The 19,916-nt window shown below is 39.5% G+C and overlaps 2 protein-coding genes and 1 long non-coding RNA gene across 5 annotated transcripts in view; 1 reads left to right on the top strand and 2 right to left on the bottom strand.

Annotated features, from left to right (window-relative positions):
* LOC105171571 (synaptotagmin-5) overlaps positions 1-3,541 on the bottom strand; it is a 4,441-nt gene extending 900 nt beyond the window's left edge. Inside the window, exons 1-11 of one of the 3 annotated variants that reach the window (XM_011093814.2) lie at positions 3,298-3,541; positions 3,096-3,200; positions 2,926-2,976; positions 2,752-2,848; positions 2,105-2,226; positions 1,925-2,026; positions 1,602-1,676; positions 1,141-1,220; positions 896-1,046; positions 586-816; positions 143-439 (exon numbers count right to left, since the gene is read on the bottom strand). In XM_011093814.2, coding sequence (XP_011092116.1) covers positions 143-439; positions 586-816; positions 896-1,046; positions 1,141-1,220; positions 1,602-1,676; positions 1,925-2,026; positions 2,105-2,226; positions 2,752-2,848; positions 2,926-2,976; positions 3,096-3,200; positions 3,298-3,402 — 1,416 coding nt within the window. In that variant the 5' untranslated portion in view covers positions 3,403-3,541. Of the gene's footprint in view, positions 1-142; positions 440-585; positions 817-895; positions 1,047-1,140; positions 1,221-1,601; positions 1,677-1,924; positions 2,027-2,104; positions 2,227-2,727; positions 2,849-2,925; positions 2,977-3,095; positions 3,201-3,297 lie in introns of all 3 variants that reach the window. The other 2 variants (XM_011093111.2, XM_020697631.1) reach the window with 2 other exon arrangements.
* LOC105172946 (probable sucrose-phosphate synthase 1) lies at positions 3,662-9,120 on the top strand. Its single transcript, XM_011094926.2, has 13 exons — positions 3,662-4,273; positions 4,421-4,510; positions 4,675-4,916; positions 5,083-5,146; positions 5,263-5,961; positions 6,156-6,272; positions 6,454-6,585; positions 6,714-6,890; positions 6,960-7,013; positions 7,093-7,155; positions 7,274-8,185; positions 8,347-8,474; positions 8,630-9,120. Exons 1-13 carry the CDS (start codon positions 4,091-4,093, stop codon positions 8,901-8,903), a joined length of 3,135 nt encoding a protein of 1,044 aa, XP_011093228.1. The 5' UTR covers positions 3,662-4,090; the 3' UTR covers positions 8,904-9,120.
* On the bottom strand, positions 15,392-16,085 carry LOC110012834. The gene is made up of 4 exons (XR_002288040.1): positions 16,017-16,085; positions 15,885-15,947; positions 15,741-15,818; positions 15,392-15,655 (listed from the first exon to the last, which is right to left on the bottom strand). It is a non-coding gene; the product is annotated as an uncharacterized LOC110012834 (long non-coding RNA).

Here is a 19,916-nt window from a genome sequence, read left to right on the forward strand (position 1 = left end):
GAAGAAAATTTAATAAAAGATGGAAAAACTTTCTTGATCAAGCTTCACGAAGTTGGTTAATAGCAAAAATGTACAGGCGAAAGTGAGAACACTTCATTTTTCCAGAGGGCCAAGAACAACCAAGAAACAATTAAACTCTTACCCTAGTCTTGTACTTCTGTTCAGACTTTTTCATTGTTAGCACAACAAAAGGATCAGATTTTCCCAAGAGATCTTTAGCTGGCAAATTCTCAGCAGAGATCACTGTCACTGATAGAACTCCCCTAATAATGACATCCTTTTTCATCTGGGAAGTAGATTTCAGAGGATCAGTTGACTCTGCTTCATCAATCACGTGTTTAAAGGCCTTCTCCACGGTCGTTAATCTGAAGTTGGGGTCAAAAGGATTAAAAAATTCACTCTCAGCATTGAGAGGACAATACAGGAGCTCCAAATGCACCTACACTCAGAGTTAGATCTAAACCAAATCAGTGATGGAATTGTGAGAAAATCCCATGAATAGCAAACCAAATGATACACTCATGAGAGTACATTCATGGAGTGACCTTTTTCCACACATGAAAAGATCGGTTTTGGCTAGCTCACCTGGCCACGGTTTTTCTGGTCTCTTTGGATCTCCAGATCCTTCACCAGTTTCAACCACACAACTTTCACCTTGCCTGCCTCAAGCTCGCTGAGCGGCACTTGAGCACAACCGATAAATTCAGAAGCTTGAATTCCTTCATTGTCGTAAACTCTTATGGTCAAGTGTTGAGTAGATACATCCTCTACAACAAACTCAAAGTGCTCATTCCAGATTGGATTTGTTTGGTTGTTCTGAAAAATGTGATGGAATTTTACCACAAACTAGAGAATAAGAAAAAATCAAACAAATAATTAAGGCCAAGATTCTTACGATCGTTTGGCTGGTCTTTATCCTGTCACGTAGAGGACGAACGAATAACTCTGCAAAAGGATCGGATTTACCAATTATGTCTTTATTTGATAATTCCTTAGCTTCTATGAGCTTCACCTCCAAAGTTCCAACTGGCTTTAACTCTAGGTAACTGTAACAAGAAAAAAGATGCAGAGACTTCATGTGAGATACATAATTCAAAGAAACAAAATGCCTGTTTTGATCAAGGGTAAGAGATAGTTGACCTGTAATCTCCTGGTAATATGGGTATGATTTTACGGACTGGCCAGGTAATAGAATCTTCAATAGCATCTCGTATTGTTTCCTATTAAAACAAGATAAGACGATGCCTTACAAAAACGAACGTGTCATTCTTCATATACACCTTGAAGTGAGCACCAATACTAGGGACATAGAATTTAAGTTGAATGCACTGTGGTCATCAGTTAGGATTTTGAACTGAGGGCTTCCCTTAGAAAAAAAAAGTTTTACACAGTTACACCATAAGCTTCATGTCTTCCTTCCCTTTTACTTGCGTGAGGATTTCCCTTTTTCTTGTATGGCTTTTACGTTATTTGAGGATCTCCCTTGTTTCTATGACTTCCCCAGAGCACTATCCAATGTTCCTCCAGAAAAATTATTAGAACCCTGTCTAAGAGTCTTGTACTAACAAATGTGAAGAGAATTTAATGAGAAATTTTCAAACCTCAAGAGCATCAGATATCCCTGGAATTCCTGATATCTCACCACCAACCACTTTGAGGGTAAAGTCAAGATTTTTCTGCATGTAGACACACAAAAACGTGACCTCCAAATTAAGTGCAAAGAGTCTAGTTAGTTTGACAATATAGTGCATTCAAGTATCACTTTCAGTAAATCCATGTGGAAGACATTTTAGATATGCAAGTTCCTCCCCAAGCCAATTGTTAGAATACACTTAAAACACATGCTCAAAACTTGGCCATAATCTATTCTAGGGATTGTTTCTGAACAAATAAAAAATAAAATAAAATAATGTTAAGGAATCACCTTTTCTCTCAAGGAATAACAAACAGCTCCAAAACAAGGAAACTCGTCAACTAATGGTTTGAATATTAACCTGAATACCCCAGTGAATCCAATATTTTTTATCTGCAGTCAAAGAAAAGATTTAGTCAGAGACAGGATAGAGCAAGAGTAATGTCAAGTCATGGTAAAAGTTGCTATTACCTGTATAGGTAGTGCCACTCCAACTCTAGTCTTAATATCAAGTATGAATTTAGGATTTCCGTCCCACTGCAATTCTAATTCCATAATTATCTCGTCGGGTGCACCTTCAAGGATGGAAACTCCTATTTGCCACAAAATAATGCACGACTATTAAACAAAGTCTACATAGGAAAAAATAGGATCAACATACTCACTTTAGGATGCATCACATACTTTTGGGCTTTACTTGGCATGCATGCCAGCCATACATTCTCAATCCGAGAATTTTGAGACAAACTTAACGGGTAGAAACCAGCTAAGAAAAAAGTTGCAATTGAATTTAAGTGGGCTGACAGAGTTATAGTTGAACATTTCAATTCTTCAAAATTGATCCTTTTCCAACGACACTAACAGTGCATATCAAATAACAAAAAAGAAGAGCAAAGTCGTGGGCCATGCATGCTAAATGCTGAGACATTTTAAAGAGACTTGTGCCGCCTGCGATGTGATAGTGCAGTTAAATTTATATCACATCTAAGTCCACCCATTTCTCTTCGTCCCCAAAGTCCATACAATAGCGCGCCAATGCAAGATTACAAGGAAGTAAACTGTTTGCGAGGTACATGAGAAGAAATTGAAGTGACCTGTGAACTGAGGTGCCACCGTACCAAGAGTCAACTTAGAAAACTGGAGAGATGATAAAACTGCTGATCTGTATTGTTCAAGAATTGGCTCGACAGAGTTTCTTATAATCTCGGATGCTGCCTGTGCAACAGAAGGACGCTTCAGAAACAAAATAAACGAATTATACAAAAAAGAAACAGTAAAGGAAAGGAAATAACCTCGTCAACGTAAGGCCATATTTTGTCAAGTTGATGATTGAGCCAAGTTAACTGCAAGGATTGAAAAAAGAGTAAGGGGAAGGCATGAAGGAAAGCTGCTTACTACAGTAGAGTAAATATATATCCAAAAAGAAGGATGCAAAATTTGTAGAGGGGGAATGGCAAGTGACCTTCTGTCTCTGTGAAAAGACCACCCAAGGGGGGAGGAATTGATCGGCAAAGAGTTTCCTGGAATCTTCAACTGTCATCCTTGCAAAAGCTGCAATTGCGGCTGCCTAAGAAGAAAGCTTGAAGAATTTCAATGGAGAGACAGAGAGATGGAATGATGTTAATCTGTAAATGAAAATTTAAATGAGTAGTGAAATTGGATACCAGATGAGTGCGACGTTTTGATCTGACATTCTGGTAGCGAGCAAAACCCACAATCAAACTAATGCCAAAAGCAAAACCCAAAACATAACCCAACATGAAAGCCATGGAAGTGAGTAAGAGGTGTTTTGTTTTTCAGATGGAGCAGCAGATGTTTGTTTAATTAGTTGAAGTTGCATGTGAAGGGACGGGGTTGGGTTATAAATTGAAGGAATTCCTTATAAGTGAATAGACGGTGTGTGTTGAGAGAGAGTTGAGATATGTAAAGAGAAAAGAGAGACAAACAGAGACAGACAGACATTAGTAGTAATATTATTATAAGATTCTATACCTTTCTTCCACCTTCTGCTACGTATGGATATGGTTCTTTGTCTAAAGCAAGAAATTAAGATATTCAGTGGTGTGGGTGTGTTATTTGGGTCAATCAATTGAAGGGGCTGTTTTTGTTATTGGGTTGGGCCAAGAAAAGAGAAGAGAGGATTTGAGTAGTTTGAGTTGGGACAACGCAGCGGAGAAGAGTCATAAGCGGATCCGTCTCAAACGAACAAACCTCTCTCGCTAGTACTTGCTTCCTCCACCACCTGGCAATGATCGCCTCTTTCTTTCTTTCTTCTCTCCATAACAAAACTCTCTCTCTCATCACTATACTAATGAAATGAATGAATGATTGTATGAATGGTCGTTCTATCAAAATCACACCCATCTCATCCAAATACTCTCTCTCATTCCCCTCACTCACAACGCCTCTTTGCATATCACTTTGTTATTATTAAGGAAAGAGAACCAAAAAATTCAAATGGCGGGAAATGACTGGATAAACAGTTACCTGGAGGCCATCCTCGACGTGGATACCGGCATCGACGATCAGAAATCATCTCTCCTGTTGCGTGAGAGAGGTCGCTTCAGCCCCGCCCAATACTTCGTTGAAGAAGTCATCACCGGCTTCAATGAGACCGATCTCCACCGCTCTTGGGTTCGGGTGCGTATACTCTTGTATTATAATATACATATACATATAATGCATGTGACCATTGATTGCATTCCATCCCCAACTTCTCATGCATATCATTTATTTCCTATACTTGTGTGTTTAGGCTTATCAATCTGTTTTCCCTTATGATTTTAGGCATCATCAATTAGGAATTCTGAGGAGAGAAACACAAGGTTGGAGAATATGTGTTGGAGGATTTGGACCTTGGCCCGCAGGAAGAAACAGGTTTGCTTTACTTGGTTTCTCTTCATATACGTCATTCATTACCCACATTGCTAACATTTGCCCTCTTTCCTGCTCCCTACCTCTTTGAATTTGCTTTTTTATGTAGCTACCTTTGACTAAATTAACTACTGTGTTTTACATTTTCAACTTAACTGCACTTCTAGATTGAGGGTGAAGAAGCACAACGTAGGGCAAAAAGGCATCTTGAACGTGAAAAAGCTCGTAGAGAGGCAACTGCTGATATGTCAGAAGACTTATCAGAAGGAGAAAAGGGGGATATAGTTGGTGATATTTCAGCTCATGCTGATATTGCCAAAGGAAGTATGCAAAGAGTTAGTTCTGTTGATACGATGGCGAATTTGGTTACTCAAAATAAGGATAACAAACTTTATCTTGTCCTCATCAGGTATGGGATTGCTCCAACCCTCTGATCTACAAGACGAGTACCTGTTAATTGTTATATATCACCCACAATATCTCTGTTGTAAATAAGTAATTTCTATCCTCATGTTGACAAAAGAAGTAAGGTGTATTAATCTAGGGATTTCCATTTCTCTTTCTCTCTCTCGCAGTCTTCATGGCTTGATCCGCGGCGAGAACATGGAACTTGGTCGGGATTCTGATACAGGAGGTCAGGTAGACTCAAGCTCCGACTTTTCAACAATTTCTTTTAACTTGATTTTGATCTAATTATAAGTTAGTTGACAAGCACATAAGTCGCTCCGGGACATGCTTCTACTTTTGTTTTTCAGGTAAAGTACGTTGTGGAACTAGCCAGAGCCTTGGGTTCAATGCCTGGAGTTTATCGTGTTGATTTGCTTACAAGGCAAGTATTGGCACCAGATGTGGACTGGACTTATGGTGAACCAACGGAGATGCTAAATCCATTAAACCCTGAGAACAGCATGAATGAAACTGGGGAGAGTGGTGGTGCATATATAATCCGCATACCCTTTGGTCCAAAAGATAAGTACCTCTCTAAAGAAGTTCTTTGGCCCCATATTCCAGAATTTGTTGATGGTGCATTAGGCCACATTCTACAGATGTCTAAGGTTCTTGGGAAGCAAATTGGCATCGAGCAACCACTCTGGCCCATTGCTATTCATGGGCACTATGCAGATGCAGGAAATTCTGCTGCTCTCTTGTCTGGAGCTCTCAATGTGCCAATGATTTTCACTGGCCATTCACTTGGACGGGACAAGCTAGAACAACTCTTAAAGCAAGGGAGACAATCGAGGGAGGAGATAAATTCGACATACAAAATAATGCGGCGTATAGAGGCTGAGGAGATGACTCTTGATGATGCTGAAGTAATAATTACCAGCACAAGACAGGAAATAGAGGAGCAGTGGCGTCTGTACGATGGATTTGATCCAGTTTTAGAGCGTAAACTTCGCGCTCGAATCAAACGCAATGTTAGTTGTTACGGAAGGTTCATGCCACGCATGGTTGTACGTCCTCTTTACTCATCTTTTCACCACATACGAACAAATTTCAATTTTGTTTTGTAAGTCTATATGTCCATTCATTTCAGATGCACTTACCTTTTCCTCTGTGAAAATAGGCCTTCATCCTCCGTGTCTCTCTAGCTCTTGTATCATGCACATGAAATTGCTAACTTGAGTTATTTCCAATGTTGTTTCAGGTAATTCCCCCTGGAATGGAGTTCCGTAATGTTGTTCCACATGACGGAGACATTGATGGAGAAGCAGAAGGAAATGGAGATGGTTCTGGAACTCCAGATCCTCCCATTTGGTCAGAGGTTTGATCTATTCTCTCTTCTCTGGATATGATTCCTTGGGAAGAATTGTGCTATAACCATGTTTTCCAATCAACTTATTCCATATCTATCAACGAAGAGGTCTTAAGGTTTTCTTATCCCTTATGCGTAAAACTATTGACTTGATGCTATTTTTAAGCTCTGTTTTCATAATTTGTGGCAGATTATGCGTTTCTTTACCAATCCACGAAAGCCAATGATACTTGCTCTTGCTAGGCCAGATCCAAAGAAGAATTTAATCACTTTGGTTAAAGCTTTCGGAGAGTGTCGCCCCTTGAGGGATCTTGCTAACCTTGTACGTCATAGCTTTTCAATGGCACAAACTCCTTCTAAGAAACAGAAAATTAGTTTAGTGGTGTGGAAAGGCAATTTTCTTGTCCTGCTTTCAATTGGTTCACTATTTTCTATCTTAATTTGTTGCAGACTTTGATAATGGGAAATAGGGATGCAATCGATGATATGTCTACTACAAATTCATCTGTCCTCCTTTCTATACTCAAATTGATTGACAAATATGACCTTTATGGTCATGTCGCCTATCCTAAACATCATAAGCAATCCGATGTTCCTGATATATACCGTCTGGCTGCGAAAACAAAGGTGTGAATTACATGAAGATAAGACTTTTTTCTATTATTATTGACTGCCTAATCTCAATGGATTTTGTAGGGTGTTTTTATCAATCCAGCTTTTATTGAGCCATTTGGTCTCACCTTAATTGAGGTGCCCACGAAGTCCTCTTCCTATGATTATCCAAATTTTATATATAATCCAATGATCGAAATCCATTGTCCCTAAGCAGGCAGCAGCTCGAGGCCTGCCTATTGTTGCCACAAAAAATGGAGGTCCAGTTGACATTCATCGGGTTTGTTGGCTAAAAGAAGTCTATACATGACTTGAATATGCTTTTTCATTTCTTTATCATCACTGTAGTAAGATATTTTGTGCTAGGTTCTTCCACATTAACATCAAAATTGTTTTAGGTTCTTGATAATGGTGTTCTAGTCGACCCACATAATCAGCAATCTATTGCTGATGCTCTCCGGAAGCTTGTTGCTGATAAGCAACTTTGGGCCAGATGTAGGGATAATGGATTGAAAAATATTCATCTTTTCTCATGGCCCGAGCATTGCAAGACATATCTAGCCCGAGTAACCAGTTGCAAGCAAAGGCAGCCAAAATGGCAAACAAATGATAATGCCTATGCAGATTCAGAATCTGATTCTCCTGGAAGTTCCTTGAGAGATATTCAAGATCTATCATTAAGTCTGAAAATTTCATTAGATGGTGAGAGGAATGATGTCACATCAGTTTTAAAAGGCCAAGAAACCGCTGTTGACCGGAAAAACCAGGTGAAGAGTGCACCTTTGAAGTTGGCAGCAAACGAGTCCATGGAAAAACCAGAAAATTGTAGGTTTCCAGCATTGAGGATGAGGAAGTTCATCTTATACATTGCTGTGGATAGTGATTCAATAGCTGATATTCTAAGTATTACCAAAATAATAGTTGAAGCTGCAGGTAGGACGGATAAGGACCCTCAGTCTATTGGCTTCATTTTATCTACATCTTGGAGTATGTCTGAAATAAACTGTCTTCTGGAGAAGGCTGGTCTAAAGTCCAGTTATTTTGATGCATTTATCTGCAACAGTGGTAGTGAAATATACTACCCATCTCCAAGTCCCGGACAAAATTCCTCTGAATCACAGTATATGGTAGACTCAGATTATCAGTCTCACATTCATTATCGTTGGGGTGGAGAGAGCTTGAGGAATACTTTGGTAAGGTGGGCTGCTTCTGTCAATGATAATGTGAAAGACAAGCGTGAACCTGTAATCACTGAACTTGACTCTGGATCTTCACATTGCTATGAATTTAGAGTGCAAGATGCAGCACTGGTAAGTTCACATTTATAAAAGGAATCAGGAGTACTTCATTAATGGCTCTGAACTCCTTTCTCTTTTTTCTTTGTTTCCTGGAATATGTCCAAATCTTTAATGCTCACTTCACACGCTATGTATGATGTTTACAGTTTAGTTGACTTATTATATGGCTGCAGGTTCCTCCTTTCAAGGAACTCAGGAAATTGATGAGAATTCAGGCCCTCCGATGCCATGCTGTATACTGTAAAAATGGAGAAAGGATAAATGTGATTCCTGTTCTGGCTTCTCGAGCTCAAGCCCTTAGGTACAGAATCATCCATTCTTTTAGTGGTTTATAAGGAGTTCTTTTAGTGATACATTATTTTAATTGCATCTCTGTATATGTCCAAGTCTTGCAACTTAGAACCATTGTTTTAAGACATATTTTTTTGCTATCTGTTAATGACGACTTTCGAACAGGTACTTGCATGTTCGATGGGGTATAGACATATCAAATGTTGTGTTTTTCGTGGGAGAGTGTGGAGATTCTGATTATGAGGCTTTGCTTGGTGGGCTACACAAAACTGTAATCCTGAAAGGACAGTGCAATGGTGCAAGTAAAATTCATACCAACAGAAGCTATCCTCTTGAACACGTCGTACCAACCGACGATCCAAAAACCGTTCAATGTGAAAAATGTGACAGGGATGGTATCAAAGCAACACTAGAAAAACTAGGTGTTATTAAGGTTTAGTCGATAAAAGCCTTTTTAGTGTTATCTTTTCTTCCTGATTTTCTGGTGGGCGTCTAGGAGAAATATCTGACATTTAGTTAACAGGTGAATTTTTCTGTTGCTCGTTATTCCTTCAGTTCATTGCAGTCGCAGTGCAAACGTTCCTCAATGAGCTAGAAATAATTGTTTGTTTATTTGGTTTAAATGAGCTAGTTATAAATGAATGCATGGGTAATTGGAGTTTAATGTGCACAGTTTTATCAGAAAATATTTAGCCACTGCAGTGTAGTGTAATGTACCTTTCTTAGCATGTCATCTCTAAATGTCAAAATTAGGCTTGATTTCTAAATACAGGTGGAGCGACTTTTATTTTATTTTATTATTTTTTTTTCCGCAGACGACCCACTCACGCACACCCCAAAATTTAAACACAAGACCTCAAAGAAGAGATCTTGAAATTCAAACTGTATGGTTGTGCCCTCAAGTGGAGCGACTTATTTGTTTTCCAATCAGTTTTGATTTGTAAAGCAGACTAAATGCAGATGTGGCTCCTGTGATATTATGGTGAAGTGCATCAAGTATAATAAATTTCTTGCAGAATATGCCTGAATAATATTGATGTGGTTGTGATTTTAACGAAAGAATAAAATGGAAATTTTACCTACCACATAGTTGCACACCAGGTAAAAACACATGGTTTACAAGAAGATTGTTTGGTATGTATGAGAGGTCAAAATCAATTAATAGTAGATGGGTGTTAAAAAAATAATATTTTTGGTATTTATAATGGTGTTGAAAGTTATATGGTGTGGTGGGTGTATGCGCTTAACATGCATGACATGTGCCTCACTCATGTTAAATTACTTTGTTACCTTTGCAGGTAAATGTATATTACCAATATACATCATACAACCCCTCACTCTCGGATGAAATATGTACTTGCCGGTGCGATATTTTGTTCGAGAGTAAATAATCGAAAAAAATGTACAAAGTCTAATAAATGGGAATGGGTGAGTGGGTGGGGAGCCATTAATTGTTCTTCCACCAACTTTCTTCCTTACATTTGCACTCTTAACTTCAAACCCCATTCCTCCATCCACAATGACAAGCAAAGGTAACTCTCTCCCTTAGTTAATCTTTGTTATTTGATACTCTTGCATTGTATTTTCCATCTTGTTTGTTTGAAATGTGGAGTTGGGAAGGGTGATTGTGAAAATGATGGCCGTGAATTCGGTGGCTAGAGGACGGTGGCGTACCGAGCAAAAAAGGGGGGCCACGACTGGGGGGCACCCCCCCCCCCCCCCCCACTCGAGGCAACGTCGCCTCTGGGGTTCGGTAGGAGGGCGAGGTAGAGGGGTTATTGTGGATATTTTCCCGCCTGCCGAGAAAGTATTTGACGCTTGGGGTGATCTTCCTCCGTATCTAGAAGGTTATTCTCCCGATCATATTGCCGCAATTATGAGTTTGCCTAAGTGTCCTTCTTTTGACTTAGGTGAGAATTTAGAGGATATGCCTGATTTTAAGTTGAACTCAATGGGGTCTCGACGTAGCGAACAATTTGATGAAATTGCGTATGGAGCTGGGGGGGGGGGGGGGCGGGGGGGGGGGCAGCCCACATAATCTCCTCTCACTCGTCGATCACAACTCTTTCCAACGATAGAAAAGTAATTCTTCTGTTTCGAATGGCTGCCATCGAGCTTGCTAACTTGGCTAGCTGGTTGGCCACGACATTATCTATTCTCGATACCTGAACAATAGAGGCCTCTTGGAAATTTTCAAGTAGATTTTTCATTTTTAGAGAATACTTGGCCATTTTTTCTTCTCGTGTTTCATAGGATCCCTAGATTTGATTAACCACCAACTGCGAGTTGCTATAGATGACAATCTTTTTCTCCCCGGTGGCTAATGCTAACTTCCCCTACTAAAAATGCCTCACATTATGCCTTATTGTTTGACGAGGGATACTCCAATTCTATAGTAAACTCAAACTTGTCTCCTTGAGGGCTCTCTAGAACTATCCCAGCCCCACTTCCAGCCGATGTGGACGATCCATCGACGTGCAGACTCTAGGAAAGCGTAGAAATGCTCGCCTCGTCGTACGCCAACTCGATGATGAAATTAGCTAGCACTTGCGCTTAACTCCACCGCCCATTTGACCATCTTTTCGGAAAGCTCTGGACTCGACAACACTTGCTTCTAAGGATGGTTTGTCAACGTTATCCCTTGGTGCGATTGAATTTAAGGCCTCAACTTTCTACTGCGATGATTAAAGAGAGGGCTAGCTTTTCGATTTGGGAGTATTTGGATTCAGTCCCCTGCAGCATCTTACTAACATAATACATTGGTGATCTCTGTTTTCCTGACGTACCAAAACTGAGCTAACATCATTTTCAGAAATCGCCAAGTAAAGGTAGAGGGTTTCCCCTGTTTTGAGTTTCGTCAACAAAGGCGGTGAAGAAAAGTACCTCATTAGCTCATCGAATGCTTCTTGGCTAGTTTTGCTCCACCAAAACGTTGTTGCACCACGAAGGACCTTGAAGAAAGGTACGCCCTTATCCGCGGATTGCGAAATGAATCGATTCAGAGATGCCAACCTCCCCGCGAGTTTTTGTACTTCTTTGATCAACTTTGGCGGTGGCATGTCCATGATAGTGTTAATTTTCTTAGGGTTTGCTTCTATTCCTCTCTAGGAGATCATGTACCTAAGAAACTTCCCCCCATCACACCAAATGTACACTTAGCAGGATTTAATTTCGTGCCAAAAGCTTTCAATAATTGAAAGCACTCTTCTAAGTCATTGATGTGATCTTGCTCTTTCACGCTCTTAACCAGCATGTCATCTATAAAAACCTCCATATTTCGACCAATCTGGTTTTTAAACATGTGGTTGACAAGTTGTTGGTATGTCGCTCCTGCATTTTTCAGGCTGAATGACATGACGTTGTAGCAGAAGATCCCTTGGTTTGTGACAAAACTTGTTTTTTCCTGATCTTCTGGGGCCAACGGAATTTGATTGTAGCTTTGATACGCGTCTAGAAAGCTCAACATTTCACATCCGGAGGTGGAGTCAACCAAAATCTCAATTCGTGGGAGGGGAAAAGGATCTTTCGGACATACCTTGTTCGAATCTGTGAAGAATACAGAGGCGCCATTTTCTGTTTGGCTTCTGGACCAACACAACATTGGCCAACCACTTAGGGTATTGCACCGGCCGTATGTGTTTGGCTTTAAGTAGCTTATCCACTTTTGCTTTTACCGCTTGATTCCTCTCCAGCCCAAATATCCTTTTTTTCTACTTTATAGGTTTTGCTTCGTGATTTACATTGAGCCGGTGAGTGATAACATAAGGTGAAATCCCATAGAAATCCGTTATGCTCCATGCAAACACTTCCTCGTTTTCCTTCAAAAATTGAGTTAACCTCTCTTCGGTGGATGGGCATATTATTGTACCTATCTTCGTTGTCTTCTCGCTTCCTAGGAGAGATTGATCACCTTCAACTCTTCCACGGCTTCAACTCTTTTCTCCCTATAGGTTTCTCCTAAGTGTTCTTCTGCGGCGTCTCTTATCTCATGCCTCCTATCAGTCATCTTTATCTTTGTTTTTTCATCTGCCACTTCACTCAGTTTCTCACGCGATCTTTTAAGGGTATTCACGTAGCATTCTCTTGCCATTCTTTCATCTCCCGTAGCCTCCCCCACGCCGTCGGGAGTGGAAAATTTAAGTTTTAGGTGGAAAGTAGACGCTATTGCTCGGAAGAGGTTTAAGCTCAGTTTCCCCAAGAACACGTTGTAGGTGGATGGAGCCTTCACCACTAGGAACTTTACCATTTTGGTGGAAATCTTTGGATAAGAACCAAGGATAACGGTAATGTCACCCCCACTATCGGTTCGATCATTCGCCACTAAAACCAGTGAGTGGGGTGTTTACCTTCCGAAGCTGCGCATTATCGATCCCTAATTGGAAGTAGACATCATGAAATATAATATTCGTTGAACTCCCACTATCCACTAAAATCTTTTTGACCCAAAAGTTGGAGATCGTGGCCGAAATGACTAGGGTATCGTTGTTTTGATTCCTCCTTGGGTCCAGGTCTTGCCAGCCGAATGAAATCTCATCTCATTGTTCTGAATTGACATTATGAATTTGAACATGGACTTCCCAATGGTTTCCCCTAGCTACTTCGGCGAGTGCCTTTCTTACGTTGGTCGAGTCACCTCCAGCCGAGCCACCCGAAATTACAGCAACAATCCCTATTGTAGGGAGGTTGTCGCCATTGTCGGTTTATGTGGATGTTAGGTCCCAAGGTTAAGGATTCGCCCTTGGTTGACGTATTCTTTCAAGTATCCGCTGAATCAGCTTTTCTATCTCATTTTTCAAATGATGGCACTCCTCCGTCGTATGTCTCTGTCCCGGTGGAAATGAAAATATTTGAGGATTTTAGCCTCTTAGGGTTATCTTTCATTTTTCTCGGTCATTGATTGATTAGTCTTTGTTGATCGGCCACGACTAATATCTCCCCTCTGGGAGCGTTCAAAGGGGTATAGTGGGCGAACCTCATCGGAGGTACATGCTTGCATTCTTCTTTCTTTTTCGGTTCATTTTCCTCTTCTCGACCCTTTCTTTTGCTGCTAAAGGAAGTATCCAAAGTATTAGAATCCTCAATACGGATGTATTTGTAGGAGCGCATGAGTAAATCTTCCATAGTGCTAGAGGGCTTGCCGGCTTTGGATTCCTTGAATCTTCCTGTAGCAGGTTATGTTGGATAATACTAGTCAACAACTCATGATTAACATGGGGGACCTCATGCACTGCGTCCACAAATCTTTACATGTAGTCTCTCAATGTCTCTCCCTCCTTTTGGTGGATGGTGAATAGAACACAATCATTTTTGGAACTTTTTTGTTCATACAAAAGTGATGCAAGAAACACTGAACCAACTGCTCGAGGCTGGAAATAGTTCCAGCTGGAAGTTGGTTGAACCAGGCTAAAGCACGTTTGGAGAGTGTAGTACGGAAGACCTTCCAGTAAGCGGCGTCACTCAGATCGTACCAATCAATTTTGGCATAAAATTTGTCTAAGTGTTCTTATGGGTCTCTTGTCCCATCAAATTCAGACAGATTTGAGACTTGAGGCCTGCTGGAAGTGCTTCGCCAGAATGTTTGGGGCAAAAGGGCTACGTCTTGGAGGGGCTACGACCAATGGTAAGTAGGGATCCTCGGCTCTCCTAGGTGGTGGGGGAGCGGATGATTCTCAATCGCGGAGGTTTTGATCTTGGGTCTGTGCAACTTCAGGTCTAGCGATCTATTGTTCACTTCCTCCCGCCTCTGCTCCTCTTCCTCGGGAGATGAGGATAATTCTCAACTTCTGCTAGGGGAAGGAGGGGCGGATTCGCAGATTGTTGTGCTACAAATTGGGCGACGGCTTGTGCCACTGTTCGAGTAGGTGCGTCGCGGATCAGGGCAAGCAAAGCTTCCTGTGTCAGTTGGATCATCGATTCTTTGGGCGGAACTTCCAGGGGAAGTGCTCTCCTGGGGGGCGTAGGCGGAGATTGTCAACATGGTGGGGGGATCTCCCCTTTGAGGGTGACTTGTTCATGAGGTAGGGGTTATCTCCTGGGGTGGCGACTGTTAGCGAGGGGAGTCTTGTTCCGCCTCGTTCACTTGTGCTTCGCGAATCACGTCCAAGTCGTGGACGTCACGAGCCCCAGACCTAGTTTTCATACTCAGTGTCGAGGCAAATATTTCCCAGTGACGGCGCCAATGATGTGGTTGTGATTTTAATGACATGATGAAATGAAAATTTTATCTATGACACGATTGCACACCAGATGAAAACACATGGTTTACGAGAGGGTTTTTTTGCTATGTGTGAGAGGTCAAAATCAATGAATAGTAGATGTGTGTTAAAAAATAATATTTTTGGTATTTATAGTTGTGTTGAAAGTTATATAGTATGGTGGGTTGCATATGCTTAACATGTACTTATTCTGTTGTTTTTTAATTCTTTTTTTTTTCTGGGTTTAGTTTGGTTGTAATGTAATTGTAGGTGTTGCATTGTAATATCCCTATTTGTAATGAAATGTAATATTCATGTTCGTAATGAAATGAAAGATCCCTGTTTGTAATGCAATTTACCTGTTTTTAAATTGCCATAAACTGTAATTGAAAAGGAAAAAGCACCAAAAAATAACACCAGAAAATTGCCATAACGAAATTATAAGAAATGGACATAGTCATAAAAAACTGTAATTGTCATATTCAAAAGCCAGAAAAGGCACCAGAAAACTACAAAACCAGAAATTGTATATGATATTCAATTAATGTCAAAAAGACAACAAAATACTGTCATTATCAAATACTGTAATTAATGTAAAAAAGACAACAAAATACTGTCATTGTCAAAACTAACAACAGTAGACAAAACACAACTATGTATGTCGTCATATTCAACTTGTAATCACTTGTTTAACTTTAGAAACTCCTGCCTCCATCTTTCACTATTGGTTGACTTGTTCTAGAACATGGCTTTATAGAAAGTGATGGAAATATTTGTCTGCCTCTAAAAGGTGGAGGTGCACGGATTGTGACTCTTGATTGCGAAGTTGATTGCGGGTTGGTCATTTGTAATTGTTGAAACATTGATGGGCCAGGCATGAACACTGATGGAGGGGGTGCAGGTGCAGGTTGCATTTGATTTGTGTTAAGCATGCTTCAGGTTGCTCATCTTCAATCTGCACTTGCAATGGTGGGAGAATATTTTTATGCCGAGATCCCTATAATCATAAATAGAAGTCCTCAACACTGAAATTCATACTATTTAATTGTAACAAATATAACTTCATGTGTATGTGCACTTACAATAGATGTAGCTTGTTCCAATCATTCAGTTTCAGACAATGATTCCATTGTAGGTTCAGTGGCCTTTCTTTTTCCAGCCTAATACAAAGTATCATCAGCATTATTATAAATAATACAGATTTATAAATAGTTGTAATTGCTTACCTTTTTCTTGATTCTTTTATGTTGTTCCTTTTGAGTATGTCCCTCCTCATGAGGTGCTTGATCCTGTCATACAAAGCTGAAATTAGAATACATGTGCGTGAAACAGTTAGAAACAAAAAGGTGAACAAATACCTGTTGGGTTTCAATTGGCACTCTTTCAGGACACTTGGCAGTGTTGTGTCCAGGCTCTGAAAGAATCAGTATGGCCTGGGAACGAAGCGAAAGCGTGAAATAAAAAAATTATTTAAAACGGTTCAAAGGGGTGTTTTTTTTGAAATTTTCCGGCGTTCGGTATTTGTCAAAAGCATAATAATAAATAAATAAACATGCTAGACAAGTGGCTAGAGGATGAAACAAAAAGCGTAGAAACAAAACATGAAACTTTACCTTTTGATTCTATAGTTGAGCAGCAACGTGCATTGTTCCCTTTACGTTCTCCTGTTCACTTTAGGATCCAAATTAGAGTCCTTCTAATTTGTCCACACCATACTAAGGAATAGATATACTCCTTTTTCTATTGCTAGATAAAAGAAAGAACAAGAAGAAAAAACAACTCCAAACTAACACTATTGATTAGTGCTTTTTGAAATGTTTTATATTCTAAATTGAATCCAATTCAATATAAAACAAAAAAGAGAACATTTTTGGAGAGAAAAGAGAGCAAATTTCGTGGCTTAGGTGCTGGTTATACATGATATGCGTGTAGTTTTGTATATTACATACAATTGAATTCAAAATTCAGTAACAAATTTGCCTCCAAGACAACCTATACATACACATGCATATAACCTTCTACCATAATGAAATAACCACTCCATTATCTTCATCATGGTGAGGAGTTTCAACTCCTTCTTAACTTGCTCTAACCTCCCTCGAATAGGCTTGAACTTCAAGTATGGACCCGACTTGATTTAATCAAATTAAATTAAACCCAACCAAAGTCCATTGGACAATAATTAATTAAAATATTTTTAGTCCAACTAAGTCTAAAGATTTATTTAACCCAATTAAATAAATCTAAGCCCAACTCTTTGATCCAATCAATTAATTAAGCCAAACCAAATAAATTAATCAAATTAATTTAAAGGTATTAAGCCCAAAATTAATTAATTCTTGAGCCATCCATCAAATAAATTATTAAATAAATGATCCAATCATTTATATATATTCTCATTGAATTGACTTAATCCAATTAAATTAATTCGTTTCTTCTCAAATTAATTTCAAATTAATCCCACCAATTCCATAGTAATTTGTGTGTGACTCTTTAGGTTCACTCTTAGCTAGACTAGGGCATAACATAAGTAATTAATTAAATCAATTTAATTAATTATCTTCAATTAATCATTAATCGGAAATGCCCATTACTATGGATGGCCGTCTAGTTATGGTCCATGCACTAGTGACTAGGTGAATATTGGCGTGAGCATTTAGGCTCTCGAGTTCCATACAGGTACGGTCATTCCGTCGATCATCTCTCGGCTTTAGTCTAGGGCATGAAATTAGGCGTCGGTTTCCATCCTGAACTAGGCAACTATGTTGAATACTTGAGATGTGTTTACTCTATTGATCGACAAAGGAAACCATTTCCTATTCGACCAATCGCTATGGTCATAAACTTAGAGAGTATAAACCATCTCAAAGCGCATAGGAGATATATCCATCATATACTGATAGGGAACGGATTCTATCTTGAAATTCACCATCCTCAATACATAAACCAACTACACTGGAAAAGGCTTATGATGACCATATCGAAGACACAGTCATCTCTCGCCAGATCTAAGATATAACCATCATATGCATGCGACTACTATGATTCCTCAAGTCCAATGACTAATCCTTTACTATTGGAGCTGGGAATTCAAGTCATATCGACCAAGTCTCCTAGGTTTCCATATGACGACTCCTGCGAGTTAGCTCAATCAACTAACAACCTTGTCAACCAATCCACTAAAATTGCATAGACATCTCATATCTATCGCCAATGAAAAAATGTTATACTTAGTGCAAGTCTCTATAGGACTCTCGATGCCCAGTCTCGAGGCCCTCGACTTGGAATGTTTCAAACCAATCCTCAAAAGTTGGTTTCATAGTTGACATCCAATGCGCAGCCCAACTACATGGGTTATTCAATTGGTATGTGGGCATTGTTGTGACGTTAAAATACCATTCAATGTAAATAGCACAACAAACACATGGTGCCACAGATGAATGCTTACTACATTCATAAAGATAATAATTAACATTCATAAAGAATGCTAAATTGTTCCCAAAACCGCCAATCTAGTCGGTTTTCTGGTTACCATTTCTAACTAGCTCTCCACAGGTCCTGCAGTGCACTGTTTTCTGGTTCCTTCTAATCTTTTGCACCTGTGGTGTCTTTTTCTTTTTGAGGGTAAGCTTATCGCTCTCTCTTCTTCTAGCCTTTTTGGGTCTGCCTGTACCTCTTCCAAAGTTTGGTGATAGAGGAGGTATGATGCAAGACTCAAGCCACAATGCTTCATGGCTCATTGGTTGGATTGCATGTGCATATACTTTCTTATAAGTTTCTAAACTGTAACATTCAGCTACATAGTCTACAGGATCATGCTTTTGATAGTAGATAGCACAACAAGCATGTTTGCAAGGAATGCCTGACAATTGCCATTTCCTACAGCTGCAACTTCTTGACCCCAAATCCACAACGTGTTGACTCCCATCAAAACAAGAAACTTGATAATGTTGATCATTAGCTTTAATTGGTATTCAATCAGATATCTTATTTAATTGTTTTTGTAGGATTTCCTGAAATTTTAGGCATAACTGTTTTTTCCACTTAGCAGCACACCTATCTCTGTTTTCTTGCATCCTCCTCATGTGGTATTCTCCAATCCATTCTAACATGGTTAGAATGAGTTTTTCTCTTGCATCAAGTATACAAGCATTAAAAGTCTCACACACATTATGTGCAACTTCAGACATTTTTCCTGTTCTTGCATACTCAATTTCCACAAAGCATTTTTAAGTGCTAAACCCCTAAAATCAGCAAGCTTAAAGTTGTTATGAAGGTGCCTTACACAATATCTATGGTCACTGCCAGGAAAGACATCTCCAAAAGCTTGCATCAGTCCCTTTTGTTTATTCGACATGAAAGTGTATTCATAATCTCTGACTATGTTCAAATCATGCTTTATGATTATTAGAAACCACTGTCAAGTCTCCCTACATTCTTTATCCACAACTGCATAAACAATAGGGAATAAGTTGTTGCTGGGATCTACTCTAACTGCAGTCAGCAAAATACCCCCATGAGGCCCCTTCAAGTGACACCCATCTACCCCAATGATAGACCTACAACCAGCTTTAAATCCTCTCTTTAAGGCCCCAAAACAGACATAAAACCTGCTAAATCTTGTTTCCTTCATATTATCTTCTGTCCCAACAACTACAGTAGAACCAGGATTTATTCTTCTTATCTATTCGGCATAGTCCCACAATCTACTATATTCCCATTCAGGAGCACCCTCAATTTCTTTTAATGCTGCTTTTTTGGCTCTATAAGCCTGTTACTTGATATGTTAACCCCAAGTTCATTTATTACATCCACTCTGAACCCTTTTACATTTCTCTTTGGATCAGATTTAAATTTCTGCAAGTACCTATTCTTCAACCAATTTGTCTTCTTATTTTTCACTTCAAAAATTTGTGGGCATGAGTGGTGAGATTGTAACAGATTGATTTGGAATGTCTCCTCATCCTTTACTTTAATTGCATGTAGCCTCCATTCACAATCAACATCCCCACATTCAGCATAGATCCTTCTTTTATCATTTTTAGTAAATTTAAATATTCATTTAGTCTTGTTTACATGGGATTGCAAGGCCCTTTTAAATTCTTTTTTGTTGCTAAACAACAAGCCAATTTCAAATGTGGGGTCATATGTTTCTTTTGCATTGAAAAGAGGGTGTGAAGGTCCCTTATCCTCCTCAATCCATTTTCTCATCTAAGTCACCCTTATTATCCACCACATCCACTTCTTCACCATCACTA

Source organism: Sesamum indicum, linkage group LG1 (genome assembly GCF_000512975.1).
Source record: "Sesamum indicum cultivar Zhongzhi No. 13 linkage group LG1, S_indicum_v1.0, whole genome shotgun sequence".
In the NCBI taxonomy this organism is placed as follows: domain Eukaryota; kingdom Viridiplantae; phylum Streptophyta; class Magnoliopsida; order Lamiales; family Pedaliaceae; genus Sesamum; species Sesamum indicum.

Excerpts from the sequence above, each read along its gene's own strand:
- LOC105172946 (XM_011094926.2), top strand. The coding sequence starts at position 4,091 with ATGGCGGGAAATGACTGGATAAACAGTTACCTGGAGGCCATCCTCGAC. Across the intron at positions 4,274-4,420 it reads TCCACCGCTCTTGGGTTCGG|GCATCATCAATTAGGAATTC; the intron begins GTGCGTATACTC and ends TTATGATTTTAG. Across the intron at positions 5,962-6,155 it reads GGTTCATGCCACGCATGGTT|GTAATTCCCCCTGGAATGGA; the intron begins GTACGTCCTCTT and ends ATGTTGTTTCAG.